Source organism: Suncus etruscus, chromosome 7 (genome assembly GCF_024139225.1).
Source record: "Suncus etruscus isolate mSunEtr1 chromosome 7, mSunEtr1.pri.cur, whole genome shotgun sequence".
Lineage (NCBI taxonomy): Eukaryota > Metazoa > Chordata > Mammalia > Eulipotyphla > Soricidae > Suncus > Suncus etruscus.
Genome location: NC_064854.1, coordinates 31,932,030 through 31,951,788, shown reverse-complemented (window position 1 = coordinate 31,951,788; position 19,759 = coordinate 31,932,030). Strand labels below are relative to the sequence as shown.

At 35.0% G+C, this 19,759-nt stretch overlaps 1 protein-coding gene across 1 annotated transcript in view; it reads left to right on the top strand.

The window, feature by feature from the left end:
* Positions 1-19,759, top strand: part of MPP7 (MAGUK p55 scaffold protein 7) — a 249,090-nt gene that overhangs the window by 200,479 nt on the left and 28,852 nt on the right. The window contains exon 12 of the mRNA XM_049777483.1: positions 15,707-15,877. Coding sequence (XP_049633440.1) covers positions 15,707-15,877 — 171 coding nt within the window. The remainder of the gene's footprint in view (positions 1-15,706; positions 15,878-19,759) is intronic.

The following is a 19,759-nucleotide window of genomic DNA, read 5'->3' as shown; positions in this document are numbered from 1 at the left end:
ATCCAAGATGGGAGACAGATAACATGAAAGTAAACAGGCTCAATGGGTTTGACACAAAGGATTTCATGATGTGCTCTGCCAACCTGATATTTTTAAATAAACCAATATATATGCTTTTTGATAGAAATGAAAGTGCAACTTATTGATGTTGGATAGTTTATCTTCATTGATTGTGCCTGGGTTTTTCTAAATTATCCCATTTCTATGAATTGTTCAAAGCTTCTAAGTCATGTATTCCTCTGAAGTACCAACCTGGTGACGTGTGATAAGGATTTATTGTTCACATTTCACTTCTTCAAATAACCACTAACTAAACAGCTCAAATTGTGGTTAAACCTTATGGTTGACATCCAGATCTGTAATGAAGAAGGAATCTTTTAATTTGGGTATACCAGAGAACATTTTAAAAAGTTAGCATTTTTAGAAATGGTTAACAGTATGAGAATCGTCTTCACTTAAAGGTCTCACTTCAGATTTTTCATGCCCTTACTGTGTCTATAGGTATACTGGGTATACTGACAAGTCTCCCCTTTTTTTTGCCACACCCAGCCATGCTCAGCAGTTACTCCTGGCTCTGTGCAGAAGTCATTCTCGGCAGGCTCAGGAGACCATATGGGATGCCAGGGATTGAATTCAGGTCTGTCTCAGGTCAGCAGGATGCAAGGCAAACACCCTACCGCTGTTCTGTCACTCAAGCCTACAAGTCTTTTATTTTGAGTCACGAGTGTGGAAGCAGAGAACTGATTCAGCCTTGTTTTCAAAATCACATTCCTGTATATGATGGTATCTCTTGGTTAGTGTCAGATATTCTCTGTTATTAATAAGTACTATGTATGATAGTGTAAGGTGGATGATATTTTTGCCTGTCCAGAAAAAAACAGTCTCAGAAGATTTTAGTTGTTTTTTTTCCCAATTAGGACCTGAAGAGAATGTGGTGATATCTCCTGTTTGAGATCTCTTTCTGCAGAGACATAATTAATGCTGTGCAGACTCATATATTACATGCTCCTTTCTCATTCTTTTTACATGGTGAACCCTATTTAGTAATGAAAGATATTATATTTAGACTAGGAAAGTCAGTGTAGTAAGGGGAGATCAGAGAGTGGTTAAAACCTCATCAGTTCCTGTCTCATTTCAGAATAATAGGATGTGCCAATATTTGGAACATCTATTAGCATCTCAGTACTATGGATAACTGCCATGATTCACTTGTAGTTGGGTGAACCTGGTCTCTCCCAACCTGGTGTTTCTTTGCAGGATGATGATCTGGGACCTGATTGATCTTTGTAGGGAAGAGATCATCAGCTTAGTGGACTTGTTTCTGTTGATCTGGTTTTCACCTTCCAGTAAATGTGCCCAAATAGTGGTGTTAGAGAGCAAGAAGAGCAACCTGCCCCCAGTGTGAAGGGTTATTGAAGTTTTATTTATGTCACATCCAATAATTGATCAACCTAGTCTCCAGGCCAAGCCAGAGCAATGTGGTGAAATACCTGAGAGCCAGGAGGAAGTATAATGAGGTGCACCATCATTTTTGCAGTCTCCCCCTTTCCCCAAGAGAAGGAAGGATTCCTACTTTCTCTGACATTAAGGGCTAATACTAGGTCATCTTAATAGTATGTATATAAAGTCAATGAATAACTGTGGAAAACAGTATCTGACTAAAGGACCCTTAGGTGCTTTCCTTTACAGCAGGGGGTGATCATCTCAGCACTTAGAGATTCAGTTCAACAAAGAATAATAGGAGAACTGGGTGTCGTGGCATTTTAACTAGTAGCAGAGGACAAAAGTCAAAGCTGTAGCCTGGAAAATGATGAGAGTTGCAGAACTCTCATATTCAAGTAAGAGACTCTGTGGGCCATAGGGCTGCAGATTTAGCATGTCATTTGATAATGTGAGATGTTCAAGATCAGAAGAGTTTTGCCCGATGTTTGTACACTGGTTATTCTTTTCATAAAAATTTATGCATCAAGGCGTTTTACAGCATATTGGAGGCTTTATAAAAATTAGTATTTGGTCATTAGATGCAAAGTTATCAGCAAATTTTTATAGGGAGCTCAAAGAAAAGGAGTTCAGATCAAATACCCTTGTAATCTGCCAACTTGGAATCTCTGATAATATCTGAGAAACAACTTTACTGGAAATCAGATTTCATGGTGTCATGGAGTAGTAACAGTCAGTGAAAGACTGAAAGAAATACAAGCCAGCAGACTACTTGGAGGCAGCGTCAAGAGTCAAAACAGTATTGTAAGTCTTGCAATCATCTATCAGGAATCTTCTTACCTTTTGTTCTTTGGTCTGTATCCTCCCTCAAGAGATGACCTCTTTAGTTGTAATTAATAGTCTCTTCTTGTGTTTTTAGACTGCCACTTTCTTATGCTATATATGTTTTTCTTTCTAATATTTATTGTGTGTGCATTGTGTCCTTCAGTTCAAGATTCTGAAATTTCAACAAAGATCAAACTATCAGCCTGTCATAGAGCTGCAATATTGTGAGTAGAGATGAAGACAGAACTGGAGGCTCCATGAGAATGTACTAAATGCTAAGTAGGAAAGTGAAGAGGTGTGGAGAGATGGAAGAAGAGGAAGATGGAGAAAAGGGAGCTTGTAATTTTAGTAGAGTGATTAAGAAGCATCCTTGAGGGCATGATTTGAGCCTTTCAGGAAGTGGAACCAGCAGGTGCTAAGACCCTGTGCACAGCCCTGATACTTCAGAGGATCAATACAGAGAGCAATAGGCTAGAGCACAGTGGATTAGAGAGAAAGAGTGATAAAGGAAGTGAGGTTGATGAGGTAATAAGCTGTGAAGGGTAGGGGCTGAAGGGGATTTCTTTAGCTCTTAATGTGAGTTGGGAAATTCTTAACACTGAGAAGACCAGGGACATGACCTGCCATATTTTAATTTAAATTTTTTTAATTTAGGTACTGTGATTTACAATACTGTTAATGTATCAGGAATAGGATGCAGGAAATTTTTCATTACTGTCCCCATTCTTTCCTCTACTTTACATGTATCTGTGGTAATGATTATATGAGAATAAAATTATTCTTTGGAGATCTGATATGTCTTTCACATCACATTGTCACTAAAAGAATTTGAAAATATATAATTCAACACACTAGCATGAATTTGTGGCAATTTTATCAAGTTTATGAATATTGTACAAAAAAACAAAGTATCATCATGGTATAGGTTTTTTTTGTTTTGTCTTTGTTTTGGGCCATACCAGCAATGCTTAGGGGTTACTCCTGGCTCTGTACTCAGGAGTCACTCCTCATGATGCTCAGAGACCACATGGAATGCCAGGGATCAAAAATGGGTCAGCTGTGTGCAAGGCAAGTGCCCTAACCACTGTACTATTGCTCTGGTTTCTCCTGGGTTATTTCAGATCTCAACAGATACCACTTTGTTCCCAGGTTTGTCATTGTGCCATTGGCTTCGAAGAATCTCTTACAGGGTAGGCACATGGCACTTTTATTCAATTCTAGAACAGTTCTTAGAAATTTAGCCTTGCCGTGAGGGATTTGAAAAGAATCTCTGATATCCTAGCTTATTTAAGAACCATACCCATTCCCTTCATCTTCTGTTATCTCCAGAAAAGAGAGAAAGTGCCCTGAAGATGGTATAGACAGCCAGGCCTTCTTGAAGACCTTTAGATGCTTTTGATGAAATGAGCTCAATAGTCCCCATACTGGAAGATTTGTTTTCACTATCTTTAGGAGTTAGAAACACACAAAAGCATATAGTAATTACCCTTCACCTGATGACTACATTGCATTCCTGAAAAGTAGATCCCATATCAAAATCTTCTACATGGACTCTTGAAAGAAATAACATCATGCTCGATTCATGCATTGAATGCTTCTTGCCAAGTAAATTGCGTATTGAGGCTATATTTAACAAGCTTTCACTAATATGAAAGAAAAAAAATTTTGTATACTCCTTACAACGTGTAACATACTTACTGTATTGCTTAACAGTCATTATTTATTGATGGAAAAAGTTTGATACTTATTGGAAGGAAGGGAAATAACCACTGGACAATATAAAATATATGTTTGCATGAAGTTTTATATAATATGAAGGCAAATTGATGACATGCCATATGTATAAGTTTTAGAAGTTTATACCTTGTAAGTACTATTAAACATTTCCTTTACACATATTATGTATTAGGGACAATTTCCTCCCATAAACTCTTAAAATTTTTATTTAACTTTAGTGGATAGGATAGAAGTTAGTATATTTGGGGAAAAGGTGTTCTGTGTATCTCTTGGCATCAAAAGAGTAATTTTCTACTGTAGTACAATAACGTCCATGTACGAATATTTTTTCAAATATAGAATTAAATAATATTTTCCTCTGATTAATTCATTGTAGAAAGCTTACCAGTTCACAAAGCACTAATTATCTTACATCTCTCTTTAAATAATTTCTAGTAAATGGTTTCCTGAAAAGGCACCAGTATTTTTATCCACTCCTGACCCTGTTCTTAGTACATTCTTCCAGAAGCTTGATGACTTATGTGAGTCAAAGCTGCTTTTTTCTATTGAAACATTAATTTTAATAAAAAAATAAAACTGCCTATTTCCAGATATTTTCTTAAAATGTTTATTTCATGTTCCTACTTATTTCTGTAATTTTAGTGGTTTTGTTTTTTCTTTAATCCTGTTTTATATTTCTTCTATGCACGAGCATTGGTCTGAAAAAGGTCATATTGCATATTTTATAAATCTAGTCCAATGTGCTTTAATATTCAATTTTATTTCATTTTACTAAAAAATGCTATTTAGATGAGTGTAAATATGTCTAAATATACTTCCTTAAAATGCAAAACAATAAAATATATATAAAGACTACAGTGAAAAGCATTCTTCCAAAAGTGGTACAGTTTCTTAAAAAGGAAAGAACTCTAATCTCAAGATGTCCTGCTGTACTGGTTAGAAGTATTTTCTCTGACAGAAGTCATTCTGACTTGGAGTATTTTCATTTGCGCACATATACTCAGCTTTAAAAAATATATTGAAACTTCAAACCCAATTTCCCCTCCTTTACAAGAATATATATTATGTATTCAATTTTATGTATGCATACTCTTATTTTCTTATAATTTAAAAAGCATAAGAATTTAGCTTCTTGAAGGATCTCTCCTTCCTGGGAGCCGGGAGTCTAGCAGGAGGAGGTTTGGCTGGCACTGGTAATCTCTGTCCAGTCTACATTTTCAAAATCGCGCAGGGGCTATCACCCCCGCGCGCACAAGAAACATTAATAATACTCTCACAAGAAACATTACTAGTACTCTCACAAGAAACATTAATAGTACTCTCACAAGAAACATTAATAGTACTCTCACAAGAAACTGTAATAGTACTCTCACAAGAAACTTTAATAGTACTCACTATCATTGAATTATGTTTTTATGTATGCAGAATGTCTATTTTTTACTCTGCCCTTTTGCATACCCCTTCATAAGTTCATATTTCTCTTTAACTTCTTTAACTCCTATCATCATTACTCCTTTTATACCCTTTCTAACTTAAGTACTGTTGAGTCCTAAGTCACAGACCAAAGTGGTGCCCTAGAGTTAACACCCACCCAACTATTTTAAAAGGCATAAAAAGGACACATATCTTTTCAACATTTTATGGGTGTTTTCTTTGACGGCTATAACTTTTGCTAAATACTTTCTTATACAGTGATGATCCCCCCCCCCATGTTTTTTATCTTCTCTTTGTGAACTGCTCAATATGGAATTTGGTGTGAAAGAATCCCTCAGTTTAATACTTATGTTTGAACCAAGTCATGGGTCTTGTTGGAAATGTTCTTATGCCCCCATATATCTGATAGCACCACGTGGCTTTATATCTTGTTTGCGTAGGCACACTAACATGGAAAAATACTATACATACCAATAAGTTCTTATCTAATAAAAATCTTGTAGTGCAATGAGACCTTACACCCTGAACATTGACATAAAGACCTGGCACAGGCCTCAGAAGAATGGGCATTCTCCATTCACCCCTTGATCTACAGAAGACATTTACAAAACATCCAAGGTTGTATATAACATCACCTGGTGGCATTCCTGTACCAGGAAAGACCCTACAGCTGCTCTGACATCTACTCAAAAGAAACACCCCTTAACACTGAGAAGACAACAAGAACAAAGACCTGCTTACTGGACAGGGCTTGCTGTATTGCCCCTTAATTGTGAGGTTTGTCTATAACATCACCTGGAAGCAATCCTCTACCACGGAAGACCCTACCACTGCTCAGACATCGTCCTGCTCAAAAGAGACTTCCCTTAACACTGAGAAGACTTAACAACAACAACCTGCTTACAGGAAAGGGCTTCCTGCATTGCCCTTTCATGGTGAGGTGAAACGAGAAGGCACTCCACATCATGACTTCAATGTAGGACATGCAGATTCCAGAATCTTTAATACAGAAACATGAGACCAACAACAGAGACTGTGTGAAAAGTGTGTTGGCACTACAGACAAAGTCTTGGATCGAACGATAACTTTCCTGAGGCCTAGAGCTGGTCTTATGCCAGGAAACTTCAGGGGTAGGATCTCTTTGTATTTAGGCCAAGGTTATTCCTTTCCATGCCTCTCATATTTTGGTGGGCCTATGCAAACAACAATTGCCACTCTAACACCGTTTTTACTGTGCTCCTTTGACTCTAATCCTTAAAACGCACCCACTTAAAATTTGAGGTTAACTTAAGCTAATATGCATGTACATGGAAATGTAAAAAATACTATGCCTCTAATGTTTAAGGAGTTACGTAAGTTTGATGGCTTTAGATTGCCTTGTGTGCTGTTAAGAAATATTATAATGTGCTACAATCTGGAGACTTGAGGGACAAAGTAATTGCACATGGATTCTGTTTTATTTATCTTAACTTTCTTTGGTGAAAGTTCAAAGTTAAGATATCAGCAAGGGGACTTCTTCTGATAATTATGTTATGGGTGATTGTCCTTCCACTGTAACTTTACCTTATCCTCTTTCTTTGCATCTTTTGTTCTCATAATTCAAAATAAAAAAATTATTAAAAAAAAAGCATAAGAATTTACTTCTATAATAGTTGGCTGTCAGAAAATAAAATTCCCATACAGTTTTTTTCTGTTTCCTTTTAATAGCAGTGCTGTGCTTTGCTTTAAAAGTAGTATTCGAAAAACTTTCCCAGACCTAATCTTTTTTTTCTTAGAAGGTGCAAATTAATATATTGGCTTCCATGATTTCATTAGCTACTTTTGAGTTTCTTCCTTTTGTATTTTCCACCTGAGATGAGGGAATGATTTGTGTTATCTGTTGCCCTAGGGGATATTTCATTACGTTTTTGAAGAAAAACTTTACACTTGTAATATTCTAGAAGTGAAATTTCTATTCCTTTGTTTAAAAGGTTTCCTCCTTTATGTACAACATTAGTACATATATATATATATATATATATAACCATATATATGTATGACTGCTGGCTATAATTCATAAATGGCATTCATATTGCTTTGATGAATTTTTCCTCACCAGAAATTTACTTTATTTTTAATTTTTTCAGTAAAACAAGGTACTTTTTACTGAATGAAATTTCCTTAGATATGGTGAAGAATACGTGTTTTAGAGTGAACACTAGCTCAAGCAAGCAAGTCTATTGTATAACATAGTCGTCGAAGTTAAGATCTGTCACAAGCCCTGCAGATCTTAGTAATGTATATTTTAGTGCCATTTCTTTTCCGCTAAACTTTGAAGATTTGTATTTGTTTAAAATGCACATAATTTTCCTCTATTGTCTTTGAGATAATTTTACAATTGGCAGAATTATATCTTAGGAACGTATGACTACATGGTTTTTTTTATTATCTGTCATGATTTATATCACAAAATTGCCATTATATTAACTATGTTTATTTGAATGGAAAATTTTAACATTTTGTTGTCAGGAGTCTAATGTTGCATAATAATTACCAGCTGTTTGGCTTTCATTAGTGTCAAGGATTTTTTTTGTAATGTTAAAACTGTATTAAACTTTTCGGTGTAATTGAGCATTTAAAATGATTGCTTGGTCAAATTAATCAGTGTTTCAAGTTGCAAGAAATATTTTTTATGCGGTTTATTTTGGCAGTTTTGCTCAATTTCAAAAAGAAGTCTACATGTTAGTATAGGTGAGAATAAAATAATTTAAATGTTTATATTTTATTACCTCGTAATATACTAAGCCGCTTTTTAAACGGCTTATCTCAAATGTTTCTTAAAAGTTAGAACCTTTACGGCGAATCCTTTACAAGTCTAATTTTTGTGGTTTCATTTCACTAGTATTGCTTTAATTACAATTCAAGTAGGTTTTACTGATACCTTTATTTTTCCCATTCTACAAACAGCTATAAAATGTAAGCATGTTAAAAATATTAAGACCATCTAATAAATGACAGTAGATCAGATTTATTCTATATAAAAGAAGCTCAAAGTATGAAACTGATCATTTGAAAACAACCACAGATGGTAAAATAACAGCATTTTACTCCTTGAGTTAAAAGAAAGGCAGGTCCCAATATAATCCACACTTATTCATTCTTAATAAAAACCTCCCAATATCAAGTTGGGATGACCTGCCTAAATTCTGCTTTGGGGTCTTTACTGTTTGTGGATGTTTCTTTTTAAAATTATGCTTTTTAAGATCAAAACTTTTCTGGAAAAATGAGACCTTTAAGATTATAAATATTTCATTATAAATTTATCCAGTTATTTGTGGGAGCCAAAGTATTCAATTATTTTTACAAAATATTTCATATATATCTCACTAGTTTGGCTCTGGATTTTCAAATCTTTACTTTTCCTTTATCATTGTCAGCTCTTAGGAAAGACAGTGGCTTCCTGTCTTCCTTCAACAAAATTACTTTTCATTATGGGAACAGAGAGATAGGAAAATGAACAGGGATTTTACCATGCATGTGGCTGATTCAGTTTCCATCCTCGACACCCTGCAAGGTCCTACCAACACCACCAAGAGTGATCCCTGAGCATTACTGGGTGTTGTTCAAGAAACAAATCCTTTTTATTATTTTACTTGCATTACTTTTTATACCTAATTTACTAGCTATGTCTAATGATTGTAAACATAAATATTTGGAATATTACCATAATAATTTAAAAATACACAGATTATGGTCTAATGTTATTTTTGTTGTTTTTGATGATAAAACCAACGAATGCACTTAAAGTTCTGAGCTTCATTTGTTTGTTCATATGTATTCTCTGTTTTTTTTTCAAATGATAAAATTATGGAATGTGGAAATAAAACCAAAATAATTTCCCACAATCCTATTTCCTTAATTAACATTTGCTCTTATCCAAATATTTATAGTAGTAAAACTTTACAATTTATAGAACAAGTATGAAAGTTTCATTCTGTCCAGTCCTTCCCATGGAGTAATACCTCAAAATGCATTTCTGTGGTACTGATCAGTTTTGTAGGTGTAATTTAATAATATTGATCCCATTTTTAAGAATTATTTCATAATATATTCATTCCAGTAGTCTGTGTGTTTTGGATACGTTTTGTTCTTTTACTATTAAAATATTTTGCCAACATTGGAAATTACTGACTATATAGGTCTCATTGATTCACAGTATTAAATTCATTTGAATAACAGGATTATTTACATAAAAGTATTATGTTTCATATTCTTTGATTATTGGTGTATATACATAAATATTCAGTGAATATTCAGTGAATAAGCTTTGAAAATAGCAAAATCCCTCTTTTTTACTTAAGAAAATAGCAAATCCAAATAAAATACATTATTATAATCCTAAGTTATGAATTGCTATTTATAATTTAAGCATTTGCAAGATATTTTCTGCCTCCAATATATCAAAATGCCTTCTTTGATGGCAATGATATTTTTGCATATTTTTATATTTTATATATCTTCAATATAGTTTCTTAAATATATTAACTATATTTGACAAAAATCTAACAAAATTTATATTTTAATCCCAGAATTAGTCTACTCATTGATAATTATTTCATAAAAAATTCATCATTCCTATTTATCTATGTATATAAGGAACACCTCATTCATTTTTCATGAATTTTTTTTAGAATATTTAAACTAAGGGCTTGGTATTCTTTCTTTTTTTTTGCTTTTTGGGCCACACCCAGTGACATTCAGGGGTTACTCCTGGCTATATGTTCAGAAATTGCTCCAGGCTTGGGGAACCATATGGGACATTGGGATTGAAACGAGGTCCATCCTAGATCAGCTGCATGCCAGGCAATTGCTCTACCACTGTTCTATCGCTACAGCCCTGGTATTCATTTTTATTACACTGTAATGGCTATTCATCTCCATGGTTTGTTATAGTTATTTCATTTGCCTTTCCTGTTTATAAGGATGAACTTATTCTTATGCATCTGTTATGAGTAGTATCTATCATCGAGTAATTTCTCAATGAGTATCAACAACTTTAGTTGCTTAGGTAACATTGTTAATAAGAATAATCAAAACTCAGACCAAGATGCATCCTTTTTGTCAATGGTTATTAGTCTGGAACAACAAATATACTAACATAAAATAGTAAATTTGCTCACTGTTTCAAGATCACTCGTTCATATTTTAGAAACACATATTTTTGCCTCACTTCACAAGCTGGAGCTTGTGATTAACAGCTGAGTAATTCTATATGAAGGAAAAATAAATATCAATTCATGCAATCATTTTTTAAAATATCAGAGAATATAGGTGACTATCAGGTGAAACAGTAGAGCAAAAAGCAATTGTGCAATATCACAAAGGAAAAAAATCAGCTCATATATTCAAGCTCATATTTTTTTTTTAATTTCTTATGAAAACTATTTAAAGGGAAATTGGAAATAGTAAAATCTGCTACAAATAAGACAGGACTATGGCTTCAAAAATACAGGTATCTATTTTTGATGCAGATCCTAGTGTAAAAGTGACAAAATCTGCCGAACAATTTATGCAGAGGAGTAATAAACATGAAATACTCCTAGATCCACTAATAGTTATAGTACAATGATGGACAAATTTTTACTTAGGAAATCACATACTTCTCAATGATAAGTCCTTTTGGGAGACTGTGGTAATAGGACCACTGTCCCAGAAATGTAAATGTGCTTTGTTTACTGTCCTAATAAATAATCAGTGACACAGAATAGAAGAAATACTTAGGATAGTGTGATCATTGCAAATAGGAGCAAATGCTAGGCAATCTTAAGCGTGTTATCATTTGTTCTAAGCTGTGGGTCAGTTGATATGAAGTTGCTCAAATGAGTAAGTTAAATCATCATAAACGCTTTCTTCTGGCAAGGTGAGAGAAGAAGCGTTTAGAAGTATTTAGGCAGCTATGGGCTTCCTGTAAAATCCCTTTGCTTTTTTGTTTCCCACCTAATAAAGTCAACGTGTCATTCCCTTAAAAAAATGCAAATCTCTAGCAGCTGTGGGTAAGTGCCCTGGAAAAAATTCTGTCTGTAAAAATCTTGAGCCAATTATAAATTATGAAAATGTGAAATATAAGGAAAATACATTGAGTGTAAAACTGTTCTCTTACTCTGTTTCTCCTTTCTTACTGTTTCTTTCACGCTGGTTATAATCAACTAATGCACAGAAAATGAATAGAAAGTAAGTGGGTTCTGGGTCATTTACATTGACCTCTGCTTACCTTTTATCGAAATACTATCTTTTCTTTTTCCACCTTATTTTTAGTAAGAGCTCCAAATAATCTCTGATGACAAGAAATTACTAACCCCTTTTCCTGACATAGAATTTACTCTTCCTTAAACTTCAACTCAACCAAGAAGTCCTGGAAGATCACTCATTATTTAACCACAGTTTGGAAATCTTAGTGTCTGTGTTGCCTTGAAGACAGGGCAAATGTGTTGTCTCCCAGAAGAGACAATTCTAGGAAACTAATCGGTGTTTTTTGAGGGGTGGGAAAAATAATCAGAATTACATGTTCTGGATTTTATAACTCGTCCTATGGTCTGTTTGAGTCTGTAATCTGTTTGCTTTACTCTAGGTCAGAATTGTCTCCTTTGTGTATATGTATGTAAGTAGTGTGTGTACAAGTGTGTTTGCATGTGCGCATACATGTATTGTGTGATGTACAAATGTTGTACTCAGAGGTCTCTGTGAATGAGAAGAATTGATGGATCGTGATAAAGAAGTAGTATGGAAGTATGGTAGTATGGAAGGATACTCTTTAAAGTTAAATATATCTTCAGAAATAACATTCACCCCTAGAAATTATCTAAAAAATTAGATAATTCATACTAAATCTGCCAAATTTCTTCAAAATGCCTTACTACTTTAAATAAGGTACTGTGAATATTTAACATGTTTGTGTCTGGTTTTCATTTTAATTCTTTCTCTCTTATAACATTGGTCAGCATAAAATTTAATAAGCCCCTTAATTAATGTTCCCCTTTCTTGCTAGACGGTGGTATGGGAACACGAGAAAGTGTAACATGTTCCTACCTTCAAGGTACTTTTAATTAGGTGGAGACATGATCAAATACTAATTTGCAGCCAAGGAGTATTTTCCATCTACCTGCAACTTTAATTATTTAATCCTTAACAACCATGTGAGGTAGGTACTGTCTCTATCCTCCTTAAACAGTTTTATTTTAGTCACCATGCTTACCTCACTGTCAGTGATAGGCCAATATCACATTCCCACTGAGATTTCCACCATCATTTCAAAATCCCTCACTCAGAAAACCCCAGTAAGCTCAGGTCTGCAGACAAGTTGCTTTTCACCACTTGTAAACCCTTTCCCATGCCTTCTTCATGTCCCACAAATAATAGAGTACATTGGTAATCATTTTAAAGTTTAGAGCAAGATCCTGCTTGGGGCTTGGATAGCAACAGCAGGCTCCAATGGCCTCCAAAGTGCCTTCTAGCGTAAAACCTTTCCAAAGGCGGTTCTTTGTTCTTTTCTCTGCCAGGTAGAAATTTTCACCTGTGGACATAATGAATGGATCCTGCTTTCTGGCAGTTTATAGTGAAACTAAAATGAGACTGGTTTCCACTGTTGCCTATTTTGTTATTTCAATATAGTAAATCCTGAGTAAGCACCTGATTTACAGGGCTGTCAATGGGAGGGTTTTAAGAATACAAGGTCCTATCACTACTCCCCTGTCCTGTGCCAAGTATTGGACAGCTAACATAACCACCATCCTCGGGTGGCCTTTTTTTCCCCACTGTCCCTTATTTATAATGAATGGAGATTAGTAAGACTGCATTATGTAAACAATCTCCTTGAAATTCATAATTTAGGGACCAGAATGATAGTAGTGTGAGGTAGGGTGATTGACTTGCATGTAGCAGGCCCAGATTCAATTTTCACACCTCCATATAATTCCCCCAATCTCTGGAAACTGCCAGAAATGATCTCTGAGTGCAGAGCCAGGAGTAAGCCCTGAGCACTGATGGGTGTGCCTCCCCATCCTTCACAACCACCAGAACAACAACAACAGCAACAACAACAACAAAAAATCAGAATTTAGCTGGTGCTTATAAATCAGAAAGGTTCAGGCAAGTTTCATGGGAACTTGATATTAGCATCCTCAGAAGAGATAATGTCACATTTTTTTTGTCTTAAACTAGCCGCCATTTTTTTTACTGGATTCCAGTCCAGATCAGTCACCAACAACAAAGTTGGAAATGGAATTCTAATTGAATAACTAAATTCTCAAATGAGCAACAGAGATGATTGAGAACTACTAAAAATAAGCAATTTTAAATGATTCTGAATCCATGCATCCTTACTTTTCCCTAAGATAATAAGTAATTTTTCTTGTTTCTTCACTGAAACTCATTTTCATCCATTTTTTTGGAGAGACACATCCAGCAATGCTCAAGGCTTACTCTTGACTCTGCACTCAGGGATCACTCCTAAACGGCTCAGGGGAATAATATGGAGTACAAAGTTTGAACCCAGGTGTTCAGATGAATAGTTATTCTAGTCTTAATTTCATAGTTTTTTTTTAATTAAACTCTGAATCCAAAAGGTAAGTTATAGAACTCCATTGTTATTGATAATTTTTCTTTCAATACTGTCTTTATTTTGAATTCCTTTGATGTCTTAAGTTCATGTCTTAAGCTCACTTGTTGTCTTAAGTCTTAACTGGTAATATTTTTCTGCTTTGTAAAATTTGCTCAGCTCTTTTGTTAAATTCTTATATTTCATTACTTAATACTGCTTTTGAGTTTTCTACCTAAATGTTAATATTTTTTAAATCGAATATATTCTTATACATTCTAGTATATAAATGTATATACTTAAGAAGTTTCTTGTTTGGACTGGGAGAGAGCACAGTGGTTCATGTTTTCTAAGTAAGAGACTCAAATTTTTTTTTTCCTTTTTTGGGCCACATTCAGCTGCACTTAGGGGTTACTCTTGGCTCTGTGTTCAGAAATCACTTCTGAAGGTTTGGGGGCCATTTTGGATGCCAGGGATTGAAGCAGCTTTCATTCTGGGTCAACCGCTTGCAAGGCAAATGCCTAGTGCTGAACTATTGCTCTAGCCTTGAGACTCAGATTCAGTCCCTAGCACTGCATAGTTTCCCAGCACTACTGGGAGTGAACTCTGAGCACTGAGTTTAGAAGTACCACCTGGGCACTGTCAAGTGTGGCCCACCCTCTCCACTTCTCTCCAAACAGAAACAGATTCACTTTCTCCTCCTAAAAGCTGGATCTTGAAAGAGGCAAAAGACTGGCTAGATTAAAGTTAGATTTCACATCTCACTAAACTTTGTAATGGCATGTGGAAATCACTACTATTCTAAAAAGAGACTAAAACCAGAACAGTGAGTAAACATGTAAAGCAAGCAGCATAAAATGGAAAGCAGATAAGAAAAGGAACTTTCCCTGAACTTTTTAACATTTATTTGTTAAATCATAGTACTAAATTGGAGAAGGCTTTGTAATAATAAGTTGATATATTTAAATAATTATTTGAGTGAAAGACCAGTAACCTACTATGACACAATTGAAACTATAAAACTTCCAATTGAGTAGGCTTCAAAATATGAAAGCATAGAATTTCCATAATTTGTGAAAAAAAAATACTCAGTCATTTACTCCATATCTGGAGTCTCATAAAAACTAACTAAATTTCTCTTTGTGACAGGCTGATTCTTTTGGCTGGTAGGCATATTTGATCCTATGCTCTCTTAATTTAATTTTCTTTTTATTTAATGCTAGATGCTGTCTGTGCTACAGGTATGTGGTTAGGCAATACTTAGACTATAATGCAAAAGATTCAAGTACTTTTGAATCAGGCAATTTATCGTTTATATTTATATATTGTTACCATGCTTTTAACCTTGCCAAGTATATTCACTAGTTCAGCATCAATTTTCTTTATAATTTCTGACTTTCTTTTTACTGCTTCTTAAGTAGCCATTTAACAGATTAATTTCTAAAAAGAACTCTGATTTATAGAACCAGCTGAGATTTTTATTATAACTACAAAGTGTTAGATGATACACATATATTGCTATTTTTCAATGCAACAATACTTTCGGTGATGCTTTTTTTTCTCTTTCACTATTGTACTTATAATAATGCTGTAATGAATAAAATCTAACACAACATTGAGAGGTTTCAAAATGTACTTTTGAGGGGTTTCACTTTCTAGGTCTTATTACTAAATGTATAAAAAATTTTTAATTGGCAGCTGGTTTCAGGAGAAGCTTCCGTCTTAGTAGAAAAGATAAGAAAACAAACAAATCTATGTATGAATGCAAGAAGAGTGACCAGTATGACACCGCTGATGTACCCACGTATGAAGAAGTGACACCATATCGGCGACAAACTAATGACAAATACAGACTTGTGGTCTTGGTTGGTAAGTGTTTTTATGCATCTTTCTGAGGAAATCATTCTGATTTTAACTTAAAAGATTAGGTAGTTAAAACAAACAAACCAAAACCTAGAATAAATATGACACTCTGCACTGAAAAAACATCTCTAAAATCTTATGCTGGCATTTTAGTGGGGCTTTAGTGGAGGATGGAAATGTAAAGACCACCACATTGGGCTACAAAGGAAGAGAAAATTAATATAGTACAATTTTCTGTTTGCTTTGAAACAGTATATGGTTCCAGTTTTATTCAGATCTTTAACATATCTTAAATCTATAATATTTTTATTTGTTTGGAGGTTACAACTGGCAGTGGTCAGGGACAACCGTTGGCTCTGTGCTCAGGGATTATACTCTTGGCAGTGCTCAGGAGACCATATAGAGTGCCACGGGTCAAACCTTGTTTGCAGCATGAAAGGCAAATGCCTTCCCTGCTGTACTATCTTTCTGGCCCCAAGAATTCTATAACATTTAAAACGAAAGATTCAAACAACAAGCTATACACAAAAGGGACTTGTTACATGAGTAGTCCATGGGACTAAGGGTGAAGGTATGGGATGCTTGCTGGGAACTCTGACAGAGGAAGGTCAACACTGGTGGTGAGAATGGCCCTAATTCATTGTCACTATGTACCTTAAATATAACTGTAAAAGACTTGTAATTCAAATTGGTCTCAAAAAGTATAAAAAAAATACAACTAAAGATTTCGTTAACAAAACTGGTAAAAGTGGATAATAAGTGTATGATGATTTTAATAAATATTCGACTGGATGATTTGTATTGACATTCTAGCATCTGTTCTTCCAGTCTTCACAGACTAAGGACAACCTCAGGATTACCTTGTTGCATCCCAGCTAGTGTTTCTTTAACACACTGATGCTAGTGCTGCAGGTTGTGTTAATTAAGCAGCAGCCAAGTGTGAACCACCAGTGGTACATGCCTGTGTCACATGTTTAAAAATATTGAAATGATGCTTATGTTCCAAGGATTAAAACCACTGATTTTGGGAAAGCTTTTTTAATAAAGGAGTGTGGTGTCTGTCAATTGTAACTGATGATGACAGTTAAAGAGTTGAGAACAAATGGAAACGTTAAGGAATCCCCTTTCCATTAAGAGTGAGTCTTTTGAAAGATCCCAAGCATGTGTACTTAATTCAGACAAATGGTGGCACCAAGCGGAAAATGAAGTGTTTCTCCCATCTAAGCCACTGGAAGTGATTATTTCATAGGCATTCCATTCTTCACATAATATTTTTGTTTGATTTTGAGCCACACTTGGCGGTGCTCAGGATTTGCTTCTGGCTTTGCATTCAGGGATCTCTTCTGATTGGACTCTTTGCCCTGAGTCTGCCTGTAAGGCATGTGCCCTTCCCACTGGACTATGGCTCCAGCCCCCACATGAGGTTATTTTTATATAAATGACTTTGGTTTTGATTTTTAGATAGTCTACAAGTGTGTTTTGTTTTTTCATAAAGCATTAAATTCATTTGCATTATTTTGAAATGCATAGTCACACTCACATGGTCATATATAAGAAAATGTAGTATACATATAAACAATGAATATTACACAGTATAAAAATTATTACCATTTGCAACAAAGTGGATAAACTTTTGAGTAATGAAGGAATTCAGAAAATACTGTATGAGAGACTGATACACATCACAAAGAACAAGAGTGACCATTGCTGGTATGAATGCAGGGAGAAAGGGACTCTCATTGACTGCTGGTCAGAATGCCAACTAGTTCATCCTTTTTTGGAAAGCAATGAATATTTCTCAAAAAAAATACCCTAGAAATTAGGAACTCCCATTTAATCCAGCAATATCACTCCCAGGAATATATCTAGGAAGTCAGAACACAATTCTGCACCCTCTGCACTCCTATGTTCATCACAGCACTATTTACAATAGCCAGAATCTGGAAACAACCCAAGTGCCCAACGAGTTCCCAGCAGATGAGTGGATAAAGAAACTGGTACATCTACATGATGAAATACTGTGCAGCTGTTTGGGAAAATGAAGTCATAAAATTTGATTATATTTGATGGATATGGAGAATATTATGCTTAGTGGAATGAGTTAGAGCAAAAGAGATAGATACAGAATAATCTAACTCATTTTTATGATAGAATAACAAAAAGATAGCATGGTAATAATGTCTAGGAACAATAGAGATAAGGGCCAAGAAGACCACGAATGCATGATAGGAAGTTTGCCACAAATAGTGGAGAAGTGCAGTTAGGGTAGAGAAACGACCACTAAGACCGTGATAAGACTCTGGTCTGGATGTTGAATGGAATTAATTGATATACATGGTACCTATTCATTAACAGTAGTGCAAATCATGATGTCTAAAAGAAAAGAGGAGAGATTAAGAGAGAGAGAAGTAAAATTTTTGCCTCGGAGGCAGACAGGAGAGGATGGGAAGGAAACCGGGGACATCAATGACAGGAAATGTTCATGGGTGATGAGTGGTGTACATTGTAAGACTGAAAGTCAATCATAAATAACTTTGTAACCACGGGGTTTAAATAAAGGTTGAAAAAAATAAAATACTATATTATGTTATTTATATGCAAAATCTAAACAAAGTACCTAACCCATAGACACAAGAACAAATGTATATTGGGGCCGGAGAGATAGCATGGAGGGTAAGGCTTTTGCCTTACATGCAGAAGGTCGGTTGTTCGAATCCCGGCATCCCATATGGTCCCCTGAGCCTGCCAGGAGTGATATCTGAGCATAGAGCCAGGAGTAACACCTGAGCGCTGCCGGTGTGACCCAAAAACCAAAAACCAAAAAAAAAAGAACAAACGTATAGTTATCCCAGAGGTGGGAGGGATGGGGGCCAAAAAATGGGTAAAATGGTAAACAGAGGACTAAAATAACCAATCAAGGAGATATAAAGCATAGCATGTAGCTTTGTTTAAAGATACAAATCGAATCTGAATGTTGAATCTGAATGTCAACAGCCCAATGTATTCACACTGTCACATGAGCTTTATTTTAAGAAGGGAAAAGATTTTCTGTTGCAGTCTGGAATGCAAGGAAGGTGGGAACTGGGGTCAAATCTACATTTCTTTTGCTTTGTTGTAAAGAATATAAGGGTATAAGAGAATATAAGGAGGGCTTGGGAACTTAGTTTATTTCTTACAAAGCAGAATATAAGTTTTGGGACAAACCAGAAGTCGTTTGGAGATCATCCAATCATTTAGCCTTCTGAATTGTACTGTCTTCTATGCTGTTCTTCCTACTGGTATGCTTTGATTGCAGAAGGCAGAAGGCAGAGGTGTATTTCTGCCTGTTCCTCTTGCCTCCCAAGCAGCTCTAATATATTTATTGTCTCTGTGCAAGTCTTGAACATGCAAAGAAGTTATTCGTTAGCATATTTTGTCTAATCTGTTGTTTGCCAGAGTGGGGTAATTGAGTGGCAGAGTTCTAGAGTAAAAAATTAGATTTGTAGTCTCAGGTTGGATGTTGTTTTCTGTTTTTGGAAGAACAGATTTGGGGGTAGGTATGTAATATTCCCCCCTTTTTTCTGAAAATGAGCAATTTCATTGAAAGTTGTTAGAGAGGACATTTCAAAAGTACTTGCTCAAAAATAATATATATATAGAACTACCTATAATAAGGAATGTTCGTCAGCCATATCTATATAAACACCAAGTCATTATATGTATGAAACTATTATTATGCTGATTAAATATAAACAAATAATTTAAATTATAAAATTTTAGAAAATTTACAATGCCCTCCACTTGAAACTATCTCCATACATATTTTTGTTTACCATAGGGCCTGCTGTGCCTCAACTTTCAATGCTAAGGAAAGTTTGAATATTGCCCAATTCAGAATTCTTTTGTCTC